Source organism: Montipora capricornis, chromosome 14 (genome assembly GCF_036669925.1).
Source record: "Montipora capricornis isolate CH-2021 chromosome 14, ASM3666992v2, whole genome shotgun sequence".
In the NCBI taxonomy this organism is placed as follows: Eukaryota; Metazoa; Cnidaria; class Anthozoa; order Scleractinia; family Acroporidae; genus Montipora; species Montipora capricornis.
This window is the reverse complement of record NC_090896.1, coordinates 31,434,121-31,449,120: the sequence shown is the minus strand read 5'-3', so window position 1 is coordinate 31,449,120 and position 15,000 is coordinate 31,434,121. Positions and strand designations below refer to the sequence as shown.

The following is a 15,000-nucleotide window of genomic DNA, read 5'->3' as shown; positions in this document are numbered from 1 at the left end:
ACTCAGAAACAATGTACCGCACAGACCTGAGAATTGGTGAGGTGATTTATGAATGTGTCTCCTACAACATTCCAAGTTTTTGGCTTATTTCATTGAACCGTTTCGATTTTTTATTTTTGTTGTGTGACAGTGAAAACAATCTATAATCTTCCACTGATGGCCGATTTTCGCTGCCCCTTTCACTGGGTATTAATGCAGATGCCATGGGCCTGTCTAAAACAGTTGCTCCAACACAGATAAAAGCGTATAGAGTAGTAGAAACTAATTTAGTAAGGGTATTTTAGATTTTGTTGGAGATGGAATGGGTCAGCCTCCAAAAAAATACACAATCTTTAGGCCTGTCACACAACTTCTCACCCATCTTAATTTTTTGGAACTAACCATTTTTCGAAAACTTGATGAACAATGTTTTTCTTTAATCTTTGCCACAGTTATTCCCCGCCCTGTTGAGAAAGAACTGTTCGCACATCCGGGGATCAGCGCTTCCAGCGTGGGATCGGATAACAAAGAACCAGTTGTTGAAGGAAAGCATAGGATTATAGGTGAACAAAGGGTCCTTGACTACATGGCTGGTGCGATTATTGTCCAATTTATATTTTTGTCTAATGAAAGGGCAGAAGTGATTTTCACCAACAATGGCTCAAGCATCATCGAGAATAGTGGATGGGCCATCTACGTTTCTACGATACTCTATCTTACTCGTGAGTCTGACAGTTTTGTGTGGAGTGAAGAAGACCTTCATAGAGACAAACTATTACATGTTAGCCGAGTTAATGGGAATCTCTATACATTCTCGCCTGTGGCCACAAATTTCATGATTTTACCCGGAGAATCCGTAAGATGCAGAGTAGGGACCTACTGGACCCCCTCAAGATTTCTAGTTGCGCCAAATTGGTACGTTGCCACAGGGGGATTGCAACCCAGAACAATTGCTAGCACTATAGGCGAGGAACTCACTTTCGTCAGTTACTTCCACCCGCCGTCCAATGGCATTTATGCCATAACTCCTGATTTTGGACATGCACTCCTCACAGTTATTCCTAAACCAAAGCAATTGAAAGCTGGTGATGGTAAAATTCTTATCAATCGGTATTGGACCGTAAATGCGGACAACCATTTGCAAAGTGAACGCTTGTTTCTGTCAGGTATATACATAATAATGTGTGTGAGTTATTTTCATTGAGCCTCTTCAATTCAGGTAGCGGGATAGTGCAGGCATATTGGATTTTATCTTCTAGTCTCAGTATGAGATAGTATGAGTGCTCTTGGTCACATGATCAGTCGCCATGTTTTCCATAGGTAATCACATGATTTTGAGTGCAAAATTAAATTTGTTCAAAGACTGACAAAAGTAACAAGAGCTCATTTATTCCAAATTGCCCAAGAAAAATCATGTGATTATTTATTGATAATATACATTAAAGAATTGCGAGATTAGGTTATTGGAATTCATGCAAGGCATTCTTATCAAGCAATCACACAAAAATTGCGCCAGCCAGGGCTTGCATTTGATTTGATATGTGTGAATTTCTTTGATCATAGATCATTACCTCCTTTTACACTAGTGAATTACCTCTTTTCTCCACTGTGTTACCTGAAAACTGTTATTTTTTCTTAGCCAATCAGAATGGATAATATTTTCATGTACATTGCTATGACTGAAAGAACATACAGTATTTGCCTAAAATTCACTTTTTGGAGGACAACTTTGGAACAATAATGTTTGCTGTTTCTGTAATTAGTGAAACCAGCAATGTCGATGTAACGTCATGCCAGAACGCTTGGTAGTCAATGATCCCAACTGCCCTGAGAATATCATGTTTTAGAAGTTGTACTGATGATTGCCTTTTCTCTTAAGACAAGCTTGGCTTGAAAGAATCGTCCTTAACCAGACCCACGTCGAAGGCCATTTTGCTTAACCTGACCTCTGCTTTTCATGCTCGGAACGTCTGGACTGAATCGTATGATCTTCAAGTAGACAACTCGAATGAAATAATAACCATCACCGGTCAAGATCCTGCAGGAGTTTTTAATGGTATCCAGACTCTTCTCTCACTCACAAGCGACAAAGGCGAGGTACCTCAGCTATCAGTTAAAGACTGGCCTCGCTTTTCTTATCGTGGTTTGATGGTTGATGTTTCTCGTAACTTTAAAACCAAACATCAAATCTTAAAAATATTGGACGCGATGGCGATGTACAAGCTGAACAAGTTTCATTTTCACCTGTCTGATAGCGAAGGATGGAGATTGGAAATTCCAGGACTCGAAGAATTGACAACGGTAAGCTTACATGTATTTGGTCTTCCTTGAGGATACCGTCGAATTTAGATGTAGCTGTCCATCATTTGAAAGCAAAAGTTTAGGAATAAATCTTTCCCCAGCTTTAAGAGTTTGAACTGCTCTTTCTTGAAGGCGTTGGAGAAAAGTCATCCACAACACTTTGGTTTGGCGAGATAAACGTCAACCGCACAGGATTGTCGGCCACTTGTTACTTTTTATGGATTCACAGGCTTTGAGCTACGATTGACGCATTTAGTTTTTTACTTCTGATGATCTCCCAAAGGTTTCAGGGAACAAGGAACATGGCTAATTTGAACTGGAGAACAGACTAGTTTTTCAAGATAAGCGGAATGTAATTTCTCAAATCGCTTTTCGGGACCGAAATATGTTGACACCTGGTTCGTTTGGCAACACCTAATCGAAAAGCACTCTAATTCCTTTTCTAATTGTCCCTAGGTTGGGGCAAGGAGGTGCCATGACCTGGAAGAAAAAATCTGTATCTTGTCCCAGCATGGTTCAGGCCCCTACACCGGTTCATCAGGGACTGGGTACTACTCTACTGAAGATTACAGAGAAATACTACGCCATGCAAAGCAACGACACATTCTGATGATTCCAGAGTTTGACTTCCCTGGGCACAGCCATGCCGCTATCAGAAGTATGTTAGCTCGTCGTGATGGACTGATAAAAGAGGACGGTGCACAAAGCTTTCTTCTAAGTGATTTGGAAGATGTTTCTCGTTATATTTCGTTCCAAGGATTTTTGAACGATGCCATTAACCCGTGCCTAGCTTCCACGTACAAATTTCTGGACCACTTATTGTCCGTTCTAGCTCGTCTTCATGAAGACATTCAACCTCTGACTTTGTTTCACTTTGGAGGTGACGAGGTTCCTTTAGGAGTGTGGGTAGACTCCCCGGCTTGCCAAAATATGACACAGAACTTGACAGAGAACGGGGCACTTGTACGACAGTTTTTGATGAAACACTTTGTCAGAAAGCTCTCAAAGATAGCCCACAAACATGGCGTAAATATTGCAGGTTGGAGTGACGCGTTTACAGATGAAGGTAACGATGGATGGTACGTGTTAAGAAAAGCATTCTTAGATACCGAAAACCCAGTGGCGTATTTCTGGGGCGATGAAAAAGAGCACTGGCGATTACAAGCATTAATGGATAATGGATATAAGGTAATCCTCAGGAGGGTACTTTTGCTTTGGTCTTAGTCCTTTACAGAGTAAACGTCCACCACAGTATATGGAATTTAATGACTGTGCTATTTTCTCTCCAGATGGTACTATCGCCTTCGGATATTCTGTACCTTGATCATTCACCAAAGCCTGGCTTCAGTGAGCGAGGTCTGAACTGGGCAACTGACCATTCAAATAGCAGAAAGATTCTTAGGTATTCGCCGCCAGACAACGAAAACATTCTAGGTAAGTACAGTTACAAAAAAGTACGTTGAGCCGGTATTTCGTATCAATAACCTTGTAGACGCGCTTTAAATGGCGTGGTACATTCTGCACATGCGGATAATTTGCCAATCAACAGTGAGTGCATACAGAACTCTGTGATAATTTGTGCTATAAAAAAGCATTAACGGCAATGTGTCCGCAATATGTTATTTTATGTTATTAGTCGTTCTTTTTGTCTAAATCTCCTGTCACTTTTCTCGCTCAAGAAATATCTCTTTAATTCAAGCGGGTTTCTGCGTTTCTATGTCGCTGTTTGCTGAAGGCATCTTTGGTTATCCGTCGTGCTATCGAATTCGAACAAAACTAGGGCTTGAATCCACCTCTTTGTAATGTGTCAAGAACTACAACATACAACGTCCCTAGCGGACAGGAGAGCAGGGGTGGCGCAATGGTCCTATTTCATCCTTCTTATTAATGATAATGTTTATTCAGCTCATATTGTTGTTTACATTTGATTTGAAATTCTTAATGAGGTTTCGGTAGCATTTTTTTTTCTTTTTTCTTTTTTTTTTTTTTTTTTTGTAACGTGGCCCGATTCGGGAGTTAATGCTATACGAGGCTGGAGTTTTTAGTTGGTTCTTGGCCTTGCTTCGACACATTTCCGCGCAGCTACGTAGCTGTTTTGCGATCCCAGAAAAACTTCCAAATTCTTGTGCGACCTGAAAAGCGACCGCCTCCACAATGGACCGTATTCGTATTCTCAGTATTGGAATGGAACTAGCTTGCAATGGATGCTAATGCGGGGGAATGCTTTTCAAATGCAAATACCTTTTAATATATTTCCCTCGCAGTAGCTTCCATTGTAAGCTAGTTCCAGTCCAATTATGGTTTATTCGTTGAGGGCATTCTGAAATGCCACTCAGTGCGATTTAACTTTTTTTCAACAATCCTGAGATAATGCATCACAGAACATTGTTTAATTTGAAATGAATAAGAATTACACTGGTGGATTTGTCAAGAGCTTTATTAGGAATTTTAAGCCATGGCAACCTGATTGATGTCTTTTCATTGCATGAAATACCTCGCTAATCCAGAAACGCTCATTTTGGGAAATAAATTGCGATAAAGTTATAGACAATGCTTGCTCTTTCTTTGTGTCACGATCTTGGTCGCGCTCTAAAATAATTTATTGTGGACTCCCTCGGCTGAAATGATATTTTCGTCGACTCCCAAATTGTTTTGTGGACTCCCTCGGCTGCACCTCGAGAGTCCGCTGACAACATTTGACCACTGTGATGACGAATGTTGTTGTCGATATGAGTACAGGCAAAGCTAGACCACAATCGATTTGTTAAATTACCTGATTTCCTGAAGCAAAGAAAAGGACTTTGAACTGTTATTTAAAGTTGTGATGTTGAAAATATTCTTTTAGGGATCGAAGGAACATTATGGAGTGAATTAATTCGTACCGCTGGCCAGATGGACAGTATGATCTTTCCACGCCTTTTAGCTATTGCTGAACGAGCGTGGAACAAAGCACCATGGGATGATTATAAAGACAACCAAGTTAGAGAACAAGCCATTGATACGGAATGGGTCAACTTTGCTAACACGCTTAGCTATAAGGAATTGGAGCGACTTGACAGGATGGGCATAGCGTACCGTATACCACCTCCAGAGCCAAGGTATGTTCTTGCCGCGAAGAGTAAAAAATAATTAAACAAGGTCTGGCTAAGATTTTTTTATGTAAAAAATATCTTAGAATTGAAAAGGTATAAGATTTTGAGAAATTTCAAATTTAGGTGCTTTTCTTGGTTCTCACATGATGCCCCCGACTATTAATATGAACTTTCTGGCCCTCGTTGCTCTAAGATAAGGTCACTCACTCACTCATTGTTGTTGGTTAATCCATCTGTTTATCTGCACTTGAGAAGCCAAGTCTAGAGACCACTTTGTTGCGTTTATTCTCTATATACCTGAACATGGGTGATGATGGAGTTATGGAGAAGCGTAAGGGGACACTTAGCTTTGGGCCGCTTAGCGCGACTTTCGTATGACCTTGAAAAAGTGTTCGCAGTTTGTTTCGCGGACCAATGTTTGGTAAGATTAAAACAAAGCTTCGTCTTATTCCCGCCAAGGAAACTTCAAATATGGGCAGTAAACAGCTCGATTACCCAACCACATTACTGCATATCAAATGACGAAACGAACTTTCCAGAAAGTTCCATGGAGAGATGACGTTGTTTGCATCCGCGTTCGCAAAGCCAGTGAAAATTCACGCTCGTTTGTTTTTGTTCGATAAGCCAATTAGATGTTTTACATTCTTGTTTACGTTCTGTTTTCACGTTTAGTTTTCAAGGTCATATGAAGGTCGCTCTATCACAATCGGCGTTGTATCTAATTATTAATACTTGCTTTTCCGGAGCGCTCATCCAAGTTAAATGAGGGGTATGGAGCAGTGGTTAGATCACTCGCCTCGGTTTACCCACCCCCCCCCCCCCCTCCTCCTCAAAAAATATGTACGATTTCATATCAATTGATTTGCTTGGATTTGTGCACAGTGTTCCCAGGTTGTGCTACAGCGCTAAATAACAGTGTTGACGTCGACACTTCAATAAAGTTCGTTGCCGTTATTAAATACCATAACAAAATATGGGCTTTACATGTTCAAACACTGAACCAAGCCTCGAGGGGCTCGGGCCTGATTGTTTCTGCAATTGTCGTTGATTAAGATCTTCACATTAAGTCTTACGTGGAAGTTGAGTGCCCACGAACGTGAGGGATGGAGCCGTTGACCCCGCAACCCAGCCGCGAGTCCCGCCCGCTAAACCCATCTCCAGCCCTAGCCCTTGTCATACTGAACTAGAAGAACAGTGAAGAGCCTACTATGTTAATACCAAGGGAGAGGAGGGACGGGGCATGTTTGGTACACAAAACTGCCCTTACGCTGAGCAGAGTAAAAATACGGGCATAAGCGATGGCGCACGGATAGACCGCATCAGAATACCTCTGACCCAGTGGAAGCCGGAACGCCCTGACATCAACACCCAGAATGGCCCGCCAGCAGAACACGCAGTAGGCCCATAAACGGCAACGCCACGCCAAGCACTGAGTACACATGAAGGTAGTCGTTAGCTAAGTTAAACTACATTTAATCCTATTTATGATATATTTACAGGTTGATTTGCGGAGAGTACTGCAATAAATTACAGGTAACAACAGAGTTACCAGGCCTTAAAGTTGAATACTCCACTGACAACGGAGTGACGTGGAATGAAACCACGCCAGAAATAGAAGTAAAGGGAAAAATGAAATTTAGGACAAGGTAAGACCGAGTCGAAACCCTCATTGCTGTTATGCAGGACACAGTCCAATTTTTTAGTCTCTGGAGTCCAGTTATTACGTGTTAATGACAAAAAAAGGAACCCTTTCTAACTACGAGCCTTCAGCTTGGGAGAGCAGGGCTGGCGCAATGGTGACAGCACTCGCCTCCCAGCAATGTGGCCTGGGTTCGATTCCCAGATTTGACGTCATAAGTGGGTTGGGTTTGTTGGTTCTCTACTCTGCTCCGAGAAGTTTTTGCCCGGGTACTGCGGTTTCCCCCTCTCCTCAAGAACTAATGTTTGATTTCAGTTGACTTGTAATTAGCAGGCGAAAAGCCGCGCACTGGTGGCTCAGTTGGTTGAGCGCCGGCCGGACCAACACTCAGGGTCTTAAAATAACTGAGGAGAAAGTGTTGCCTTTGTAATTAAACCCACAAATGGTTAGACTTTCAAGTCTTCTCGGATAAGGACTATAAACCGTAGGCCCCGGCTCACAAATATCTTCCATGTTTATAAGTTCTCTGTGGGACGTTAAAGAACCCACACACTATTCGAGAAGAGTAAGGGATGAAGTTCCCGGTGTTGTGGCTGTCCACTGTGAGTGTTTTCTTTCCAGAAGAAGAGGCCGGCTTTGCATAATGTTTCTAAAAAGGCTTGTGGTGTATGAGGCCACCGAAGCAAAAACAGCCATAAGTCACAAGGACTTTCCGAGTGCTGGGACAAGTAGATGTAGATGTAGGTGTAGAGCCACCTGGCGGATGTACTGCCAATAGATAAGTCATTACGCTTGCGCAGAACGGATGATCCTATATAAAGGCTACGCCCATTTTTCTCTTCGTTTTTTTTTTTTTTAATCTGCTTTCGGAAACAAACTAATGGTACAAATGTGCCATAAAATGGAACAAAAGAAACCTTTGTTTTGGGAGCTCTGGTAAGCACATGATTAACAATGGTGAACCGTTAACCATCTGGCAGGAGCCCATGACCAGGAGTGTACAAAATTCATTGTATTTGGGGAACAGCGCTTTTACAGACCGATTTATTTTTGGAGTGATCTTCCCGCGAAACCAGACCTTTGCAGCTAATCACAATCTTGCATGAGAAATTGTTACCGGTGGGATTGAGAATGGTTACTCGTGCATCTTATTAAAAAACTCGTCTCAAAAAAGAGCGGTTTTCACTTGAGTGTCGAAAGTAATTAGCGAATTGCTTTGGTTTGTGATTACTTCATTCAGTGATTGGTTCAAAGTTCTCGCGCCACTTTTTCAACCAATCATAAGTGTAACCAAAACCAATCGTGTCTCGCGCGGGCACATTTTCCCGCGCTTTGTGTCGGCTATGTTTAATTACTTCGAGTTTTGATTGGTTTACTGGATTGTCTCCGTCTTTTTTATTGGCCAAAATTACTTTGGTTGACCTGTGAAAATGCCTTTGCATAGATCTAGTATTAAAGTTGTAGGCTCCCGATTATGGGTTCCTGGTTAGCGTCAAAGATATCTTCACCATTCTGTGAGATCTTGTAACGGGACAGCCTTTTAGTTTACATTGTCACCAAGGGGAGGTACCGTACTAACATTTTTCCACTTTTGTTCCCTAGATCACCCGATCAAACGCGGTTTAGTAGGGTTGTAGAATTTGACCCTTGAAAGAATTTTAGGCAGGGAGAAGTAAAATGTCATCACCCTCAACGTCACTTCTTATCTGCGCGTGAGTGAGAGGAATCAAGAGGTATTATATGCATTACCTATGCGCTTCAAATCGGAGACTTCGGAGGACGCAGTTAGACCATGTCATGATGAAATTGTAAGGATCACAGCAAGTTGTTGGCGTCTTATTTTGGTTGTAAAGAAAAAAAAATTACAAGTGGAGAAAAAAAATTCAAACAAGTCGTTAAACGGTCGAAACAAATGGGTAAAAGATTATCCCCCTTTACCCAGGCCCTCAGGCCCGAGAAAAAGCGGTGGCGTAAATGGCAACTCACGTTCAGAACTGACCGATTGGACCTCAGACGGTTGGATCCAGGGAAAAGTGACGTCAGAGGCTCACTAGCTTAAAATTTCAGCGTGTGAACGCAGCTTATTATATATGTAAAGGAGTCTGAAAGCCCAAAATCCCCGTGCTGCATATTAATTCTGCGGCGTCACGTATTGGATTCTTAAACTAGTGAGCCTTTGACGTCATTTTTTCCTCGATCCAGCTCTCTCAAGAACATAATGTTAGTAGTGGTGGACCATTAAATAGGAAAGTTACAGTTAAAATAAAGAGGTGTCTTTTTAAAATCAAGGCTTAAAACGTGGGTCACTTAGTGTTTTGTTAACATAGTTTTGAAATCCAAAGAAAAATATGAATTGATTTTTTTGGTCACAGGGGAACTTTAAGGGAAATAAAATACAAGATACAAACTAGCAAATTACTTGGCACTTGGATTCAACAGTACAGAGCCAAAGGGGAGTCAGGATGGCTTAGTGGTTATCAACAGTGCCTTCCACCTCTGCGACCCGGGTTCAACTCTCGGCCCCGAGATCGTATGTGGGCTGAGTTTCAGTCGATCTCAACCTGACTCCGAGGGTTTTTCTCCGGGTACTCCGGTTTTCCTCCCTGAGCAAAATCGACTCACAGCCTATTCCATCAGGCTGTGGTGCTGTGCTCCGAGGTCATACATGGGTCGTGCTCAGGGGCCGAGCGCCTAGCCGGCAGCACAGCTCCTTCGGTCCGATCTCGTTGAGCCGCCCCCTTAGCAATTCAGTCTCGGACTGCGAGTAAGGGTGTTTAGCATGTCACGTATTTATTATTACTTTTGGACACTGGTTTTTCATAAAACCTGGCAAAGGTAATCGCAGTTGACCAACCTTGCGCTCTTCATGATTTCAGCAATGTTTAAACCCCTAACCTTAACATTAGAAGTAGAAGCAGCCCTGCAACTATGAGGAGAGTACTTAGTTTATGTCGATACCTGCAAATTCCGAAACTTGCTTAACCCATCGGGAAACAGTGTCCCTAGCTACTGGCCTAAAGGGTTTGACATAGCTTAATAATAACTGAGAATGATCTTTACGCAAAAGGTCAGTGCGATGGATATATTCCCTCAAATGTTGCACAACACAAAGTTCCTTGTCCTCTGGAAACGCCAAAAGTTCTATATAGGATCTAAATGTCTTCCTGGTTTAGTCTGTTCTAGCTTTTCATGGACAGAAAATCTATACCGATCATCCATGCCCTGTATGTAGTTAATGTCAAACTTATGAATAGTTTGTCCCCGCTGGCCAGTGCAACATGGTTAACTTGAGTGTGAGTTCCTTACGGGTCCTTAAGCGATAAAGTACTTGAAACACCAAAGGTCTTCAAATAATCCAACACAACGCGCACGCACCATATCTCGTATTTTGGTAGGGATGGCTTTAATTGAAAAATTTCCTTCATGCAACGAACAACCAAAGGGTGATCTCCAAACTTTTCATTGTTTTCCAAAATAAGGAGGGAAGAAAGGGCAGCACGGGCTGTGTTCACAGCACTGTAACCAAGACCAGCCTTGTATAAGGAGACAAGAAATTCAATACCATTTTGTCCGAGTTGAAATAAATCAATATCCTTGTCAGCACAGTACTGTCTCCAGCGCTTGAAATATGTGTGGTACTGCTTAAAAGTACCCTTTCTCCAAGAGGCCGTAAGGACATCTTTTGCACTGGATAATAAATTGTATTTACCTAGAGTCTCCCTGATAAGAGTCAGACTAGGCTTACCCTGATAAGAGTCAGACAGTTTGTACCAAATTAGGTGTACTTCCTCTGAATGACTTGGTAACTTGAGGAGGTCCCTCCTTGCTTTGAGATAAATTGGTTCCTGTTTCAGCATCTCCAGAGCTTTGGGATACCAACCTTGGGCTGGCCAATCCGACAACATGACAACTCCCAGAGCTTCCTCTCTCTGTATTTAGCTCAAAACTGCCGGAATGAAACTGAAAGGTGGAAAGGCGTAAAAATCCAGTTTAGACCATTGTAAGGAAAATACATCTATGGCGAAATCTTCAGGGTGTGGTCTATACGGAACATACTTCGGAAAAAGGTAATTAATGCAGGAAGCAAATAGGTCAATGTCACGCTGAAAATTTAACCTTCATAGAGCATTTTGGAGTGCGGCTTTGTCAAGCCGTTATTCTGCTTCCCTTTAATTCCTTCGAGATTCAAAATCAGCAACAAGGTTTTGTTTACCAGGGATATGGGCAACACTCAACCAAATGTCCCTGGATATACACCACTCTCAAATTTCTTTTGCTAATGAATTACAAGAATCGGAATGACTCGTTCCCATATAATTAATTACATTCACAGCAGTGGTATTATCACACATTACCCGAATGTGTGTGTTAGACCAGCCTTTAGCAAATGTTTGTAAGGCTATATATATAGCCAGCATTTCCAAGTAGTTTTTGTGGTACTAGGCTTCCACATGGGTCCAACTCCCCCCTATGGATACCCCTTCATGTTCGGCTCCCCACCTTAAGAGGGAGGCATCTGTAGTTATTTGATGTTGGGTTTCCACATGTGAGGTCACATTGTGGGCAGTCATAACATCACACCACCACTGCAATGCACACTTTGCTTGATGTGAGAGGGACATGCGACCATCAAACTTTCCCTTTGCCTGCTGTAAGGCTAAACATTTGTCTCTTTTAAGTGTCTGTAGAACAAGGGTCCTGTATTACCCCAGGAAGACTAGCCACTATCCTTCCAATCGCACTTGCTACTTCCCTTATAGATAAGGTGGTAGCTCGCAAAAACTTAACGCAAACAGTTTTGAGGCCCAAAGACTTCTTCGTTGTAAGTTGGATTGTCATATTTAGTGAATTAATAATAAATCCCAGAATAACCCAGCACCTGAGAGGGAACGAAACTGGATTTCTCAGAGTGGACAACCAGACCCAATTTATCAATTAAGACGGTGGTGTCTATAACATTTTTGACACAATCGTCGTCAGTCCGACCTTGTAAATAAAGGTCATCCAGGTGTGCAATAGATATATGCCCTTGCTTGTGTAAAGTGGCAAAAGGGGGTTTCAGAATTTTAGTGAACTGGCGTAAGCCACAAGACAACCCATTGGGGAGATAAGTGAATTCATAAAATTGATCTTCCCATTTTATAAAACGCAAGTACTTTCGATCCTTACTTTTAACAGGGATGGAATAGTAAGCATCCTTCATATCTGTGGATGCCATGAAACAATTGAGTGTTACCAACTTAATGATGGTCTGAAGAGAAATGATGATGCGTCTCAAACTCATTAAAACGCTTTAGGTTTATTATGATCCATTTTATTATGATCCATTTTTCTGAGGAAGCAAGAAAATTTCTGATACCATCTGACCCGAAGCGTATTTCACTTTCATGAGAACCCCTTTTTGGATCAATTTTTCCTGGTGAACGACAGAATATTCGTACTCATTAAAGGCGTGGCGAGAAAGCCTGTGTTGATTAGGGTTGGCAGACAACTCAATACTGGCTCCCAAAACAGACAAAATTACACGATCATTAGTAAGATCTTTCCATGCTACAAAATGGGCAGCGACTCGCCCCACCTTAAAGTTGTGGCAACAGTCATGTAAATAACGTAAAAGGCGAGGCAGAAATGTAGCAAAATCACTTACCAAATCTCTTATTGCTAACAGTTGGTCAATTATTTCTTTTCGTTGATCTGAGGCTTGTTCATTCTTTGGGAGCTGTGTTGACCTTTCCATAACAAATCTCTTTTAGGTTCTTTATTATAACTCTCCTGATGGCCAGAACGTTGGTTCCCGGTATAGGGGCGTCGATGTGAAAAGTGACCCACAGTGTAGCCTGCGAGCAGGCCCTCCGAGGGACTGGGGTTGGGGGTAGAATGAGAGCCTGCCCCCAAGGCTTTGTATTCTGAATGTCGCGTCCAAATTTTGGACGCAAAATACTGATTGGCTGAAATGAAATTACCTCGTGACGTCACCAGTGACAAGCTCCGACAATAAGAAAGCCTCTTCGCTTCGCAGAGATGAGGTGGTCAGAAATGCGTCTGAGAAAATTGTAGAATGTTGCAATTTACCATAACTTTACATAATTAAAGGTCGGGCGACGCGATGCAATGGCTTCTCTACTGGAAGGAAGGAAGTTCTATCTCTGTTATCCACAGGATTCGGAAAAAGGCTTATTTCCCAACTGTTTTTCGTAGCGGCCAAAATACAACGAGGGCGACCTCATGTCACCGTGGTAGTTTCCTGTCCTCGACAAAGCATTATCGCTGATCACATTTGGACAAAAATGGGCCTTTCGGCTGCCTCTGTTGCTGATTTAACGATAGAGAACGATAGAGGAACTCTACACGATTTTAGCAAGTATTTGGTTAAGCCGAAAAGGCGACTCCACAAATGATTGCTCGATCTCCTCGTAACTCCGCAAATACTCAATAAACCTTTGAAATAAATTGGTGTAGGTATTAGAATATTGTAATGTATGTAATGTCTTGATTCATTAAAATAAATTAAAAAAGATAACCCCGCTTCGCTTTACCGAAATTTGGCAGCAGTTGTGGTCGACGATTCTCACACAGAGGAGATGCGGTCAGGGAAAACGAATTTCTCTATTACGATTCCCGTCGTTTGAAGTTTGTGTGCTTAATTTTTCCCTAACGAACGAAACATTTTTTCCGCGGAAGGGACTTCGACGAATTACCGTAATGAATATTCAGCTACGCTTTACAGCATCAGCAATAGTTGTTATAGGCTTTTCTGGCGAAGTCTTCCTTCCTTTACAGTTTTTTTTTTGAGTTTCTGCCTGGAGCAAATTGAAATACACAACGGGTGGCTTTCTGTTTTCTGTTCTTTTTTCAATGTTTACTTCGGGTGCGCGCTGATTGGCTAATTTTTGACAGCTCTCTCAGCGTGACATCAGGAGGCGGCATTCAAAATTCAAAGGGATGCGTGCAGGCTCTCCTTCTCTCCCACCGAGGAGAGAGAGCCTGCTCGCAGGCTACCCACAGTGTGGCTAATTTTGCCAAATTCCCTAGCTTCCCGCAGCTGTTTGGCGAGCTCATCCCCGAATAAATATTGTCTCGTCAGGGCTATTTCAGCACTGCAGATGTTAGAGTATTCCTGGTTTGAAGCAGGCTTGATCTGTTCTCTTCGGAACTGAGCCAACTAGGTGTTGACATGGCCCAACAAGGCAATAACAGCAACAGACTGCGCGATCAAATTGGAATTCGCTGAGCCAGAGGCATTTTGCAGCATAAAATTAGTTGTCTGTAGGGTCGCAAAAGTAACTTTACGCACTCGCTGTTGCAAATTTGACAACTGTAGATCACTTTCCTTTTCCGGGGTTAAGTTGGTTCCATATTTCGGGGTTGACCTTTGTGCCTTTGATGCCTACACAGTTTTCAAATCGCTTATATTTATCGAGCAAGTTTGTCAACTTGACTGAAGAGAGTTTCTTCCCCCAACGTTTTGTGGCTATGTCTGCCAGTTGCTGCATGATTTTGTCGCCGGTGTGCTCAAAACCCGTTAGCAATATCTTGGAGGATCTTAGCCTTCGGGACGGAAGTTTCCCGCGCTTGGACGGTGGCCGATGATTGCTCGGTGAGCAGTCTTAGATCTTCATCATCAGGATTATCCTGCGCATGAAGGCTTAAGTCGTCGTCCGATTGAGTATTTTTTCGTGATCTTTTAGTGTCGGAGGGAGGTTCGGCTGAACTTTTTCGTCCGCTCGGCCTGCGGTCTTCGCAAAACTTGGCTATAAGGTCCGCCATCTGGCCCATAGTTTGATCATTGTTGTTTAAAGAAGTATTTAAAATGTGTTTGTTCCTAGCCATATCCACCGCAGAAGCCGTTCCCGGCGCATCGGTGGGGACAATCGCATGGTTTGGTGACGATTCGCCCTCAAGACTCATCTTCAACTAGGAAAATCCAGAACTGTAGAAGAAAACGAATAAATACAGAAAAGGGACGACTCCTACCTTTGCTGTTGCCCG

At 42.4% G+C, this 15,000-nt stretch overlaps 1 protein-coding gene and 1 pseudogene across 1 annotated transcript in view; one reads left to right on the top strand and one right to left on the bottom strand.

Moving 5' to 3' along the window:
* Positions 1 to 9,308, top strand: part of LOC138031244 (beta-hexosaminidase-like) — a 10,330-nt gene extending 1,022 nt beyond the window's left edge. Inside the window, exons 2-8 of the mRNA XM_068878936.1 lie at positions 432 to 1,145; positions 1,859 to 2,280; positions 2,737 to 3,468; positions 3,570 to 3,714; positions 5,126 to 5,378; positions 6,872 to 7,018; positions 8,614 to 9,308. Of these exons, the coding sequence (XP_068735037.1) occupies positions 432 to 1,145; positions 1,859 to 2,280; positions 2,737 to 3,468; positions 3,570 to 3,714; positions 5,126 to 5,378; positions 6,872 to 7,018; positions 8,614 to 8,662 (2,462 nt within the window). The 3' untranslated portion in view covers positions 8,663 to 9,308. The remainder of the gene's footprint in view (positions 1 to 431; positions 1,146 to 1,858; positions 2,281 to 2,736; positions 3,469 to 3,569; positions 3,715 to 5,125; positions 5,379 to 6,871; positions 7,019 to 8,613) is intronic.
* Positions 9,309 to 13,945: 4,637 nt separating this feature from the next.
* LOC138031869 (uncharacterized) lies at positions 13,946 to 14,504 on the bottom strand (annotated as a pseudogene).
* Positions 14,505 to 15,000: the final 496 nt, after the last annotated feature.